This window comes from Triticum aestivum, chromosome 2B, assembly GCF_018294505.1.
Source record: "Triticum aestivum cultivar Chinese Spring chromosome 2B, IWGSC CS RefSeq v2.1, whole genome shotgun sequence".
NCBI classification, from domain to species: Eukaryota; Viridiplantae; Streptophyta; class Magnoliopsida; order Poales; family Poaceae; genus Triticum; species Triticum aestivum.
The window spans coordinates 110583693-110598096 of record NC_057798.1 but is presented as its reverse complement, the minus strand read 5'-3'; the positions used below and the strand labels follow the sequence as shown (position 1 = coordinate 110598096).

The 14404-nt window shown below is 46.6% G+C and overlaps 2 protein-coding genes across 3 annotated transcripts; both read right to left on the bottom strand.

Moving 5' to 3' along the window:
* Window positions 1–2234: 2234 nt before the first annotated feature.
* LOC123043776 (nucleolar protein 56) lies at window positions 2235–5019 on the bottom strand. Of its 2 annotated transcripts, XM_044466350.1 has the most exons (5): window positions 4828–5019; window positions 3845–4005; window positions 3138–3277; window positions 2807–2850; window positions 2235–2645 (listed from the first exon to the last, which is right to left on the bottom strand). In XM_044466350.1, the coding sequence occupies exons 1-4, from the start codon at window positions 4929–4931 to the stop codon at window positions 2824–2826; spliced, it is 432 nt and encodes a 143-aa protein (XP_044322285.1). In that variant the 5' UTR covers window positions 4932–5019; the 3' UTR covers window positions 2235–2645; window positions 2807–2823. The 2 variants fall into 2 exon arrangements, with proteins under 2 accessions (XP_044322285.1, XP_044322284.1); XM_044466349.1 differs by lacking the exon at window positions 2807–2850 and having other exon boundaries at window positions 4828–5018.
* A 2373-nt stretch (window positions 5020–7392) lies between these two features.
* On the bottom strand, window positions 7393–13601 carry LOC123043775 (potassium transporter 7). Its single transcript, XM_044466348.1, has 9 exons — window positions 13250–13601; window positions 12360–12597; window positions 11768–12013; window positions 11609–11662; window positions 10161–10421; window positions 10020–10072; window positions 9550–9664; window positions 9205–9459; window positions 7393–8661 (listed from the first exon to the last, which is right to left on the bottom strand). Exons 1-9 carry the CDS (start codon window positions 13283–13285, stop codon window positions 7583–7585), a joined length of 2337 nt encoding a protein of 778 aa, XP_044322283.1. The 5' UTR covers window positions 13286–13601; the 3' UTR covers window positions 7393–7582.
* Between the last annotated feature and the right edge of the window lie 803 nt (window positions 13602–14404).

The window sequence follows — 14404 nt, the reverse complement described above, 5'->3', positions numbered from 1 at the left end:
ACTCTCTCCCCTCAACCGCTTCATGGTGTCCCAGGTTTTATACCGAAGGCTCCTGGTAGCTTCACCATAGAAACACGTCAATCTCCATTGTTCCTTACCCGGTTCAGTGACCCAGGCATCCACGTGATACTCCGAATAGTTCTTTATTGAAACATCCAAAGAGTTTTTCCAAAAAATACAAAGACCTCCACTACGACCACGACTACCGACACCAAAGCTGAAATCATACCCTAATGACGTACGTAAACCTTCGACACGACCCTTCTGTAACTGGGTTTCAACTAAACACAAGATAGAAGGCGAACTGATCTCCACGAGATCACGTAATTCACGAACTGTCGCGGGATCGCCTATCCCACGACAGTTCCAGCATAAAATTTTCATTGGGCCTGGCGGCGCCCCGAGTCGGAGCCCGCCAATAACGCCATCTTGTCTGGGTTTTGCTTCACTGGTGATGCTGATTTCTTCGCTTTCTTTGCATCTCGAGGGGACACATATGTTGGTGGTGGTGGGGGTACCGCCATGAATGCCAGGCCTAGGTCCGGGCCGACCCCGCATCCGGTTTCAGAGCCCTTAGTTGCACCCTTTTGCTGCAAGTGACTATCTAGGTTGTTACCAGCCAAAGCAAAATTCAGGTTTCTGCGAGCCCCCTGTCCTCCTACATACTCCGTCTCCGTAGTGGCAGCCGGCTTCAGTGGACTAGTCACCTCATCTTCCTCTCCATCTTCGGCTCTCGGATCCAGCCCAGCCTCCTGAGACGAGCGCTTGCGCACAGGTGAAGTTTGCCGAGGCGGTGGTGCACTCCTTCCTGATCTACCTCTTCCCCAGCCTCCAAAGCGACCACCCCGTGAGGCTCGGCCTCCTCCTTGCTGCTCCTGTATTATCTCCCGTCTCTGTGCCAGCATCCAGCTTCCCCATTGCTTGTCCTTGGCCTCCCAAACTCCATCTCCACACTCCTCATGATTATGACCCATGAGTCCACAAATTTGGCAGAAGTACGGTATCTTCTCGTACTTGACAGGGAGGAGTCTCCTGCCCTCGCCCACCACGTTTAATGGAATAACCCTCGTAAGTGGTTTGTCCACCAGAACCCTAGCTCGAATTCGGACGTAGTTACCTTCATAGAAGAGCCTTGGAGATAGTTGTGTTTCCTTCACCCGGCCAATCCGCCTAGCTAGCTGATCAACAATTTCAAGTTTCCGGTAGAGCTCCGGTATATTGTGTATTTGTGCCCAGACAAACAGGCCATCGAAGCTGACGGATTCCGGATCTTGCTTACCATCATAATCTTCAATCAGCATCCCCATCCCTCTGAACAACCACGGACCACCATGGACCACTTTCTTCCAATCTCCCAGGCAAAACATCTGAAAGATAAATAGGTTTTCCCCTGCCTCCCTATACTGCGGCACATGTGCTAGGCTCCAGATCGATTTCATGGTCTCAAACATAGCGGATGCGCTGAAGATCCGGGTCGTGTTTACCTTCGCGATCGCTAGCCATCTCGCGTCTGCTGCATACTTCTTAGATTCCTCCACCCCCACGATCACGTCGTCTAGTTCATCGTCCTTGAGATCCAAGTGTTGCAGCATCTCCTCCAACTTCTTCCCGGACCAGCCCTCCGAGGACGATCCTGCTCCTGTCGCCATGCTTCACACTCGCGCGCCGGTGCGAGGAAAGGCGTCCGGCGGTCGGCCGGAGGAAAAGCTCTAGACGGCGGCGCAGTCGCCGCCAGAGACGATAAACCCTAAACTAGAGGGTAGAAATCTCTTAATTGGTGATCCATTATTGCCACTAAGTTGGCCTCGGTTTAAGAAGTCTGATTGGATGACCTTTTTTTGGTCCGGGCCGTGTTCTGGTGGACCGCACAGACGTTTACAGGGAGAAATAGGGGTCTGGTTTTGAGATGCTCTAAAATCAATTGCAGGGGAAAATGGAGCATTTTGGCCCATCATTAACTAGGGCATATCATACAACTAGCACAGGCTATACCTATATAGACAGACATGTTGACTCCTCTGAAAATAAGAAGCCTGTCAGATTCATCGGGCCAGCAGGCCATGCCAATCACTAGCACCCAGGAAAAGACACATCAAGCAGGAGGAAGGGCCCAGGCAGAGCTTCCAATCCATCATCGTCCATGTGATCCAAAGAATATCCAGTAAAAACCGAAAAAGGACACAGCAGCATTGCATTTCTCAGTTCCCACAGCACCTCCTCAAGCAACCCCAAAAAACACCTCAAGCAGATCAGTGGCGAGCTGCATCATCACAAACTCAGAACAGCATTCAACAGCAGTAATAAAGTGCAGAATACATAGATGTTTCCAAGCAACTCTAATGGTATAGGGACCGTTAGACCAGAACCAACTACATTCGCCCTCAAAAACAAGAACCAACTACATTCAGTTTTGCACTCTGGGTTGTCAAGTGTTTTGTTCACTGTGACGGGTCACCTTGATGCCACTGCTAGGTTTACACTTTACAGTGTTGATTGAGGTTCAGATGAAAGCAAGAGTTCTAAGAAGTGCAAAAGTGTGGACGGCAGCCTTCTTTTAACTCCATGGTCCCATGGATATTCAAGAGTCATAGCGATAACTTCTTTTTCTTCTTTGATGTATTGTGGAGCTCGGAATCTTTAGCGGCCTGCACGAGGAAATCATCCATCAGAGACATAGGAAGGCTGATGACTTGAGAAAACACAGATAAGATACTGTTAGAGGGAACCATGAACATCATGAATGAATGTTCCATATAGGTGGTAGTTGCCAGACTGTGAAGTAAAATTCCAGTAACAGAATTATCACATCGATAAGGAACCGTTTCATATGGCACCATCCAAGGAGCAACACTGCAAGGAGACACTGTGGACTATAAATATCAGGCTCGTGCAGTGAACAGAGGTGACAGTGCCCAGAATCTATATTATGTATATCAAGTAGTTCTGACCAATGACAACTGCATAACGGCTTTAGTTTCCAAAACCCACTTTATGAACGAGCATTGTTGAAGACATTTCAGTTCATCACATTATCTAGTGTCTACCCAATGATTTCCTATTTTCCTTTAGATAAGGACAAACAGAATACCAAAACAGCCACTATATTATATTATGTTTCGGTCAAAAAATAGTATTACCTTTGTTTTTCTCTTTTTCTTTTTCTTTTTCTTTTTCTTCTTTTCCTGTCTCTGCTCCCCGTCATCTTGATTGGAAACCTCAGAGGAGTCCTCAAATGATGGAACATGCCGTACTACTCTCCCAGAAGTTGAGGCCTCACCTACATTAGCAGGTCAGTGTAGGTCGAATTTGGTCAGGTCTGGAAGGGGTGTAGGTCAAAATAGGTTTTGAGGGGATGTGGCCAACTGGTCATGTATGTCAAATTTGCTAGTGCAATACAAAAAGAGTAAAGTTGACAACATCAACAAAGCAAAAAACAGTGGCAGAGCTCAACCACATCTTCACAGCAGTCCAGAAATCAGGCAAAGTCTATAACTGGAGATCTAGTCTTAAAGTTATCGTTAGTGATTCAGGTGTTTCTCGCTCTATCTATAACTGGAGACTGCATGGTCCTAAAACAAATGGCATCCACTATTTTGAACTTCTGTGTCATGTTCTGCGGCAAAAATCACAAGAGATGTAGTAACAAGCAGTCTAAGCAGGCAAGACTTGGAAACAAAAGGCCTAAAATAAAATTTATTCATGCTCCTATTTCAATACTGCACTTAGAAGTAGCAAATGACACCTAAAATTGATGCATAAACCTTTATCATGATATAACTCATCCAGTACATGCAATTCAAGGGCTAGACATATGAATATAGGATAGGTGGAATGAAACCCGTACCCTTGCTTGCCTTTATGGTTTCCTTTGCATTTTTCACGGCCAAATTTACAAGATCGGGATTTAGAGAGTCCAAGCCATCAGGTTGCTGTAGTTTTCTCTCGAGGAATTTCGCTAAAGCAGCAGCCTTATTTGTAGTTAGTGGTCCTCCAGGATGGGCCATCCTATTTGAAAGGAGATGAAACAGTCATATCCGTAACCAAAGAGAAGTACTCATGCAAATTCTATGTTCTTTAGCAAGCCCATATAAACATCACAAGGAATTAACTCTGCTGGTTATTTGTGCATGAGACTAACTATATCATACCAAAGTAAAACCCTGCTTTATGTTCCATGAGATACCCATCGAGGAGCATGAATGTTCTATTTTTTAAATACAAAAGTAGGACTATACGGACGCAAGTATGCATAGAAGCAATAACCCCAACTTAATCCAAAATCCGATACATCACCAATCACTCATGAGAGCCACAAAATGTAAAGCATCCCGGTGATATGAAATTTTGATTCACGCAGTCCACTCGCTCATTCTTCACTTCATGTGCAAGCAGCAGACGCACCACTTAAAAAAACGAGTGTTGAAAGCACAATCTAAATCCGAGTCATTTTTCTCATCTAGCACTGCAAACCTCACAAATTTAATCAGCAGCACTGCAAGCAAAAGAAGCAAGCAGCGTTAAACTACTTGAAATCAGCTTATCGGAAGACTTCAATCACACAACCTGACTTCAACCACACGCACTCCGCTTCAAACGAAGCAATCAACGAGCAAAATGACGACGAAGTCCTAATCCACAGCCCCAAAACGCCCTTGAGCTCGACCAATTCCATCACCGAACCGAATTAAGCAAAATCTCACACTCGAATCGAGCCCCAACCCCGCCCACTACAACGGCGAAACCACACGACGCGCGTGGACCGTCAGACCGCAAGCTACATTAGTGCATCTGGAGGCGGCAGGCGCTAGTGAAGGCGTGACGCGGTACCTCGGGTTGGGGCGGGAGGACGGCGGTGGCGCCGGGAGGGGCGCGAACTTGCTCCCCCGCAGCGCTTTGCGCTCGTCCTCGGTCAGGTCGCCGCCCGCCGCCATGCCGCCGCCGCCGCGCGCTGGGCCGAGGAGGAGGAAGAAGGCGACTCGTCTGTTCGGGTTGGTTGGTTGCTCTCTTGGGTTCGATCGGACCAGATCGCCTGTCCCTCTATGCCGCGTGGGCCCGTGCGCACCGGTTTGGTGGGGTTCGGTCGGGCTAGGTTTGCAGCCTGGCCGGACCGTGCAATCGAGTCTAGTATGGCAGATGGGGCCATATGTACAGATGTGATTTTTTTTGCATGGTAATACGTGTCTCATTCGTATCATAAAGATCAAATTACAAGTCATGTAAAGACCGACATGACAAAACTAAAAAGATAGCAGAACATTGCTAAGCTTGACACCAACGTCCGTCACCTGCCTCCGGCACCACCACAACAGCCACCAAAGAACAAAATGACGGATCACCTCCTCACCCGAGCTCGACGCGGCTCCATCGCTGATATGCAGCTTTGTGGACCTCCAAGGTGGCTCACCAAAGATGAAGCCATTGCCGTTGAACGAATCAGACCGGGGCAACACCCCGGACACGCTATCGAACTCCAGATCTGAGACCCCACAACGACTACGACGCCGAAGTAGGAAATCATACCTGGCATCCATCAACCACGAACCCAGCACACGTTCTGTCTTCCAGATATCGTCGATGCAAATCACAATCTGCATCCGCTCCCGAACTACCTCCCAAGCTCCGCGCCAACACTGGAGCAGACGTCGTCGCAACGGCGGAGCCCGAGGACACAAGTCCACCACAAGGATACCGTCGCCGCCACGATATCACCGCTTGAACTGACTGGTTCTCAAATTCATCACCGAGCATAGAGACGATCGCCTCGCCGGAGAAGAACCTGGAGCTTCTTTATTCAGCATCGCCGCCACCGCCGTCGAAGCCAAGACGTCGGACGATCTAAAAACCTAAGCTATTAGGGCTCTAAACCTAAAGCAAAAACGATCCGCACGCACGGGATCTGGCGACCCCTCTCACGACCGACGACCAAGAGGTCGCCGGCGGAGGAGAGCCGCCGGAAAACGGCGCCGGAAAGATGGCGCTCTTGGCGGCGGCGGCTAGGTTTTGATCCGCACGCATGTGATTCTTTCCGAGGCTCTAAGGGCATGTACAATGGAGGCTGTACCATACTGCTGCCCCATGATTCACGTACTCAAACTTGTACGAAGCAGTTGCTAAAAATTTCATCCACCCAATGTATCCATTGCCTCACCGGACCCACACTTTTCCTCAATCCAATTTTTCTCCAATCTCCAGTACACACACCTCTCCTTGCTTTGCCCCACCTTTTGTGCTTTTGACAGGGAAGAACCCGGTTCCTCTACAAGATCCCACTTTGCTTTTGAAGCAACAGGTTGAGCTGATTTGGCGCATCAAAGATGACGTAAAGAGCTGGGGCAGCCGTCCAGGGTGGAGCATTGGCCATGCCCTTAAGCAGCCAAAAAGAAGATATGTTTTTTTTCATACGGACGCAGGCGCTCATACATATGCGCATACACTCATAAACATACACGCACACTTTATTTCGATGAGCATCATCAAAAAACTGAGTCGACCTATCATCTTGAAATTGACGAAGTCATGAAACACGCCTCGTATAAAGGAAGTGTCTTTTTTTCCAAGCAAAAGTTCAGTGCTGCCAAGCAAAATCTGCAAGGCTGTGATCATGTTACGTGATTATGTTGCATTAAAAAAATACTACTCTAACTTAATATAAGAAACACTAGTGTAATTTTGCTGTATATTTCCAAATATCCATTCCTGAGCCCGGGCTCATCTACACCTGGCAAAAAAATCACAAAAGTTACTAAAAAATATATATAAAAATATGTTTTTTTTTGCATGAAAGATAATTTGGTGCATGAGGTGCGCTTCAAATTTCAGATCATTTGGGCATGTGAGCAGCTATCAGCAAAAACAAAATGCATCAGAACAATACATGAATAGTAAACTTTTTCACATATTCTAAATTTGTCTTTTTAAGAGGTACCCAGATGTCTAAATGATATAAAGTTTAGAGCGCATCTCACGCGTAACTTTCATGCAAAAAGAAAGTCAGTTTTTTTTTTGAATTTTCTTTCATCACAGGTGCAACCAAGCCTGGGCACCGAACCGCCTCGTCCATATATTCCTGCTATCCGTTCTTTTATCTCATGTTGAGACCAGATCGCGCTCCGTCAAATAGGTGGAAGCTATCACCATGTTAAGCCATGCTGCAATTTTAGGTTTCTGCTGCATTACCAAGGAAGCTCATAATAAAGATCACAAGATATGGGGATAGATGTATACTGCATACTGTCCATAGTTCATCTCAAGCAGATAACACCCCGTGCTTGCTCAAATATGTGGCAATGAAGTTACTGACAGACACAGGCAAAGAATGTTCGAACTTTGTAGCTGTGGATCAAAGTAATGACGTTAACTATCATGAACTGAAAGCCTTTAACTTTGTAGCTGTGGATCAAAGTAATGACGTTAACTATCATGAACTGAAAGCCTGAAACGTCGTGTATTTACATGTTCACCGAAGCCCCGGAATTCAGAACGATGGCAGCTTAGCCTGTTCAGCCGGCCACCGCCCATCTTTACATCGCCTGAAAGCTCGGTGACACTGACAGGCATCCAAAAGACCAGACGAAAAATTACACTAGACGTAGTAGATCATGCCGACCTCGATGAGGCTGATGTGGGGTATGTGCAGCGTCACCGACGGGCCCCTGCAGTTCTTGCGGAGGAACGAGTAGGCATAGTCGATGGCGAACGACTTCAAGAAGTTGGAGTTCTTCCTCGCCTTGACGTAGGAGTGGCCGATGATGTACGCCACGCCGGCCTCCTTAGCCTCCAGGAGGTCCGACAGCTCATCCCTCACCTGTGCATTGATCTGCTCCTCCTCGGCGATCTGGAAACGGACCCTGCGGCGGCTCAGGCCGCCAGACTCCTGCTCGTAGATGGACTGCAGGCTCTGGAGGGTCTCGGACTTGCTGCTCCTGGTCAAGGAGGTGCCTTCGTTGGAGTCTCTCATGATCAGACCGGTTCCGGTTGTGTCGGTGGTGTGTATGACCGCCATTCTTCCTTCGTTCGATGACTCGTAGCTTCCAGAAGAGGCGGCTTCCTCGGCTTCCATTTGGATGAACTTGGCGATGCTCATCACCAGGTGGTTCTCGAAGTTCTCATCGTCTTTCTGGACATCCTTATAACCGTATCTCACAATGCACCTGTACATCCGGTACTGCCTGGGGCCGATGCGCCCGATGAGGTACCGCTCATCAGCTGGAACATAGGGCACTGGCACGGACTTCACGCAGACGAAGACCAAAATCTGGTGAAATGCAGGCAGGTTGGTCACGAAATGTGAGAAGATGGCAGGCACCCCAGTCACTAGCTCTGTGTAGATGAGGCCGATTCCAGGCACACGCACGATTCCAAGGCTCGGGCCAAGTGTAAGGATCCATTTCATTGAGACCTTGTTTTGGAGATCAAACAGGTACTTTCGCCGTGTGCCATAGTGCCACACGTACATGATGAACATGAACACGAAAGCAAGCGCAATCGGAGTCCATCCTCCCTGAGGAACCTTTATGAATGATGCAGACAGATACGCGCCCTCAATTAACCCGAAGAATATGAGGAACGACAAGGCAAGCAGGATATTCTTTTTCCACACAAATATGATGACCAGTGCCATCAGCCATGTCGTAACAAACATCACAGTGATGCACGCAAGACCTAAGATCATGCACAGGATGGGAGCAAAAGTTAGTCCAGGCTAACCAAAAATTAAAAAAATCATGAAAAAAAAGGGCAGGCCAGATACAATCTCATGACAAAACAAGGAAAGATGCTAGTAACCAACTAACTATACACACCTCCTAAGATATGAACATCAACTTACCCCCTCCTACCAAAGATAGACTATTCACCTCTAAAGGATATGAACATCACACTTACAGCCTATACAAGAAAAGTAGCAGCTGGTTGGCTGAATTTGCTAACATCAACGAGATAAGCGCGATACATAATTTAGACAATTATAATTTCTCAGCACAGAAATTAAAAATCGTAGCTATATTTTGGTGTAATCAAGAACAGTGACATTGAATGTGCATGACAGAAATGAATTGTCAACATAAGATGGTGAATTATGTTGCACAGAAAATAGCAGGTTCTGAATAAAATGAAGTATACGAGGAACCATCTGATTCAAGAGCAAAACTCAAGTGTACCATAGGATCTGCATAGTTTCTGCATTATTGAAGTGGTCGAACTTACCATAAGCATTTCCTATAATGTTTATGTCTCGGAAGCCAACTGTCACAGCTAAACAAAGGACCATCAGAATCCAATTTATCTCAGGTATGTAAATCTGGCCATAGATCCACCTTGATGTATGCACAACTTTCACCCGTGGAAAGCATCCCAAAGAAAGGCACTGCTTGACAATGGAGAAGGTTGCAGATATAATTGATTGGCTGCCCACAATTGCAGCAAGAGATGCCAGGACAAACATGGGCCAAAACACAGTACCTGCAAAAGTGATGTGATATGATTTAATACTATTTTCAGCAACATGTGAAGTGAGAATTCCCAAGCATGCTTTGGTCTTCTGAAACTTACATGGAATTGATAGGTAAAAACTGTCATGTACATCAGACATGTTCTTGGAAAGAAACGCAGCCTGCCCCATGTATTGCAGAACAAGACAGGGATATATGACACCAACAAAAGCCAGCTAAAAAAGGTGAAGAGTTGTAGTCAGTCAGCATGATATGTATTTTTTATCAGTCCAGCCTTAAAATATACTCCCCCCGTTCCAGAATATAAGGTGTATTGATTTCCGTGCAAGTCAACCATTTGAATGTTTGACGAAGATTATAAAAAATAACATCTGCAATACCTAATAGATAAAATATGAAACTACTTTGCACAATGGTTCAAATGATATAAATTTCATATTGTGGATGTTGATATATTTTTCTAAAATCTCGGTCAAACATGCACCCGTTTGACTTTTCAAAAAAACAAATACACCTTATATAAAGGAACAGGGGGAGTAGGTCACAACTCATATATGAAGTTCTGCATACCCTGATGGATGCAGCAGTGAAGTGGCCAAGATCGGCAAACATAGCTTCAGTGCCTGCATGTATCACAAATATTCATAAGACAAACTCTTCATTACAAATAATGGATAATCATAGCTAGATAGCACATCCATTTGAATTCACCTGTCACGGCAAGAAGTACTCCTCCTAGAGAAATCCAACCATCTCTTCCTGTTATCTTGAAGAACTTCACAATATAATGCGGGGAAAGGGCAAGACATACTCTGGGATTCCAGTGGATGATATTATAGAGACCAATGATACCAATGCTCAAGAGCCAAAGTACAACAATGGGGGCAAACACGAATGCCACCCTATGAGTACCTCGGTGTTGTAGCGCAAAGAGGCCAACAAGCACAACACATGCAATGAGTACTACCCAACCTGTAAAAGAACAAGTTAGACAATATAATGAGAGCCATTTACTAAAGGAAACTACAAGTAATGCAGATATGTTCCTCAAGGAAGAAATCAACGGCGACAGTAATATCTTTGATGCAAAAAAAAGGACTATGTACTCTTTCAAGATATACAGGTTACAAAGTCATAAAGGCAGCTCATTTAAATTCTACACCAGATCATCATGCAAACAGGGGTGCCTTGAAATTTATCTAATTTTCAGTCACATCATTCGCCATACTACAAATATAATTCAAACAAATAATTAGGTGTTCTGATTCTTTCAAATTTCAATGTTCCATCAGTTACCTATCAACTTTGTCGAATTCATGCAACCGATTCTTTCCAATTTCAATGTTCCATCTTTTTCCTATCAACTTTGTCGAACTCACGCAAATAAGCACACGAAGAAAATCTTAAAGTACATTAAATAATTGATTTCATTATCACAAAATGGGACGATTATTTTCCTCAACTAAAGATGAAGACGAGAAAACCTTTGATTACTTGCGGGTAATTTGAGCTACAGCTCCAATTTTACTATTCCACGCATGCCAGATAGATAACTAAACATTGAAATGCATTGGATTTTAGCATACAGATTAAGAACAACCAAGATTAGTATTATATCAGATAGCTTGACTGGCACTTGAAAAATAGGAAAACCTCTACATAGAATTTGACCATACTAATCAAGGGAAGACTGGAGATGCTTGTGTTGTTTAATTCCATTCTAACATATGGAAGTTCACTTACCCACTCTGAAGGTTTAAAGCAAAACTAGATGAAACGCCTTCTAAAGAGGGTTTTTTTAATAAATATGTAACAATTATAGCATATTACTGTCACAGGAACGGGTTGCTAAATATCTACTCCCTCCGGTCCTTTTTAGTCCGCATGTAAGGTTTGTACGAAGTCAAAATATCTCAACTTTGATCAAACTTATAGAACAAGAATATGAACATTCACAATGCCAAACTAATATTCTTAGATTCATTATGAAATGTAGTTTCATAGTATATATATTCGATATTGTGGATGTCGATATTTTTTAAAATAAATTTGGTCAAACTTTGCAAAGTTTGACTTGACACAAATCTAATACGCGGAGTAAAAAGGACCGGAGGAAGTATTATGCGGTTGGGGGAAAATAAAGAAGAAGCTACACATACCATTTCCTAATCCACCTGTGCCTCGGTCTTGTAATCCAGACAAGGCTGCCAAAACTGCAACAAGCACAGCATGAGATGTGACAACTGATAACAGCGAAAGTACGTGTCCATAATTAAAGAAAGAAAAAAAACAAAGAAACAAGGACATGTTGTGCATACCGGAGATGGTGGGTGTAAGGACGCCATCACCTATCACCATGCATGCTCCAAACAGAACAAAAAGAAGCAAACATGTCCGCAGCTTCTTGTGCTTCTCTAGAAACCTTTTGAATGGTGAGGACATAGCAGTCCGATCAACCCCAGGCTGATAATATGTTGACAGCTCTTCATCTGCCGCTTGCTGGTTTGGAAGCAGGCTCATCTTTGCATGCCTGCAGAGTAGTGAATACAAAGCAAACGTCCCACCTGGATAACACATTTACTTTATTCAGTAACCACATGCGGTGAAAATAAGTTGTTAAACAAAACAACTACCTCCTAGATAGCTCAGGTCACCACTCTACTGTAAAAGAGAAGGAACACAAGTTCATCCTTTGGAGAAAGAACAATAACGTCTGTTGCAGTTATGCTATCAGTCTTATTACAGAACTTCACCTTTCTATATTCCTCTCCGCCTACCAGAATTCATGTGTGCTCTACTAAGCTAGGCTAAAACTTCCAAAAGATTCAATGAACCAAACTTAGAACACAGGAGCATATGCGCTGCAATTAAGAAACCAGTAAAACAAACTAGTACAAAGAGATCACTCACCCTCGCCATTATCGTCAGCACCCAAGACAATTATGACGTACTTTAGCAACGGAATGAGCGTCAAGGTCCAAAATATCAGTGAAAGCAATCCAAAGACGGTCGCCTCATCACTGTACTTGTCCAGTCCAGACAGTGCGCTTTTGAAGACATACAGAGGCGACGTACTCAGGTCTCCGTACACCACACCAAAGCTCTGAAACGCTAGTAGGGAAAGAGCTTTGTGATATTTCCACTGGCCCTGCGAAATGACAACCATCAGCACAGCAAGACCACGAACAACAACCACAAGAAACTGGTCGCTGACTTGGTGAACGTCTCTACTAAATTAGTACACAAAACAGACGGTCAATGCAATTGCAGTGATATGTCGATTTCCAGTGACCTTGGCCAAAATTGGATAAACCAACAGCTGATGAAACAGCTTTTGTTGTATGAAAGAATTTCCAATACAGTTTACACCTCTAGGGTGATTCCAAATTTCGAAAGTGAAGCTGTATGAACAGAGAACTGTGATGAGGATGATCATGCCTGTAAGAAGCTGAAAACGAAAAGGTCTATTCATGGTCAGCCTGACTACTCCGCCAACGAAACAGTTGACCCGATTCGATCACATGATACTGATGAACCCAATGTTCGAGAACCAAGCAAAATTGAACTTGTAATAAAACAACTACCCAGCCAATTATTTACCCAGAATAATTGCACAGCCGCACCATCCCGCATCCGGCGGCAATTTTCTCACCCCCGCTCCGAAGAAGCGAGATCGAAATCTCGCCGCCACCATCAAGTAAAACCCGAGCACAGCCGCCTTCCAAATCACCCTCGTCGTAATCCGAACTCCCGACGTGGCACAGAGACGGGTGGAGAGGAGCAGCAGAGCGGTTCGTTACCTGCGGCGCGGCGGCGGCGCCGATCTCCTCGTCCATTGGGGGCGCCCGCCCGCCACTGGAATCTCGCGGCGGCGGCTACTCGAAGCAGCAGCAGCGGCAGCAGGGGAAGCTGATGCTAGCTCCCCCGGGGCTAGCGCGGCGAGGCGGGAGGGCCTGGGAGAGCGACGGGGGTGGGGGTGGGGTGGGGTGGGAGGAGGAGGAGAGAAGCTTCCCCTCTCCCTCGTCTAGTTTTGTAGGCGGACGACGACGAGAGAAGAGCAGAGCTATCGACCGGGGGGAGGGGAGGGGAGAGCCGCGAGCGCTTGGGCCTGGTGCCTGCCTGCTCACGTCGCCGTCTGGAGGACGACGCGTAGGAGCAGCGTGGGCGGGCGGCGGCGCCGTGGGGTTCGCGGGGCGGGAGGCCGCTGGCGGGTGGGCCCGTCAGGGGAGGCGGGCTGGCGTGTGGGTCAGTGGAGGCGGGCTCGCACGTGCGGCGGGCGTGCACGGCAGGTGGAAAGGGATGGGATCTACTACTGCTGCCAGCGGGCGTGTGGCGCGGTTGCTGTTATTCCGTGGGCGATTTGCTCGTGCTTTCTTATCTCAACAAGAAAAAAATCGTCCGTCTGCAATTTCTAAAACAAAGAAGGGTCGTCAGTTTCTCAAGAGAAGAGAACACCGTGCACAACACGCAGATGCGCGCAAACGTGCTCACGCGGAGTTTGTTTTGTTTTTCGACAGCACCACGCGGAGTTTGTTGAAAAGTGAAATAGAAACCAAGTCACTATGTTGAAATTGGAGTCAACTCAGCTCAATGTAATTTTGCGGAAGCAAATATACCATCTCGTCACGGAGGTAGTCGTCCCGCGCCCACTGTAGGGCGTCCTCGTCGGAGAAGCCACGCCGAGTTATCTCCTCGTACTCCGGCGGGAGGCCGGGCTTCGGCTTGGGATCGACGAGAACGAAGCGGCCGGAGGGGGGTGGAGTCGCCGATGCGGACGCCGGAGCTGCGGGTGCGCGCGCTGACAGGCGTGTCCTGGGGCTCCGGCTTGACGCGGCGGAGGCAGGGAGAGCCGGATGAACGGTCGGACGAGGAGGAGGATGCCCCGGGACGCTCCATGCGCCTCGGGTCCACGAGCTCCCACGCCGGCGAGAGAAGGACGGGGGAGCAGGGTACTC

Coding starts and splice junctions, on each gene's coding strand:
- LOC123043776 (XM_044466349.1), bottom strand. CDS start 4,931: ATGGCGGCGGGCGGCGACCTGACCGAGGACGAGCGCAAAGCGCTGCGG. Junction 3,278..3,844: donor AACCATAAAGGCAAGCAAGG/GTACGGGTTTCA, acceptor CTGCTAATGTAG/GTGAGGCCTCAACTTCTGGG. Junction 2,646..3,137: donor AGAAAAAGAGAAAAACAAAG/GTAATACTATTT, acceptor TTCCTCGTGCAG/GCCGCTAAAGATTCCGAGCT.
- LOC123043775 (XM_044466348.1), bottom strand. CDS start 13,285: ATGGACGAGGAGATCGGCGCCGCCGCCGCGCCGCAG. Junction 11,663..11,767: donor CCTTACACCCACCATCTCCG/GTATGCACAACA, acceptor TGCTTGTTGCAG/TTTTGGCAGCCTTGTCTGGA. Junction 10,073..10,160: donor AGTACTTCTTGCCGTGACAG/GTGAATTCAAAT, acceptor TGATACATGCAG/GCACTGAAGCTATGTTTGCC.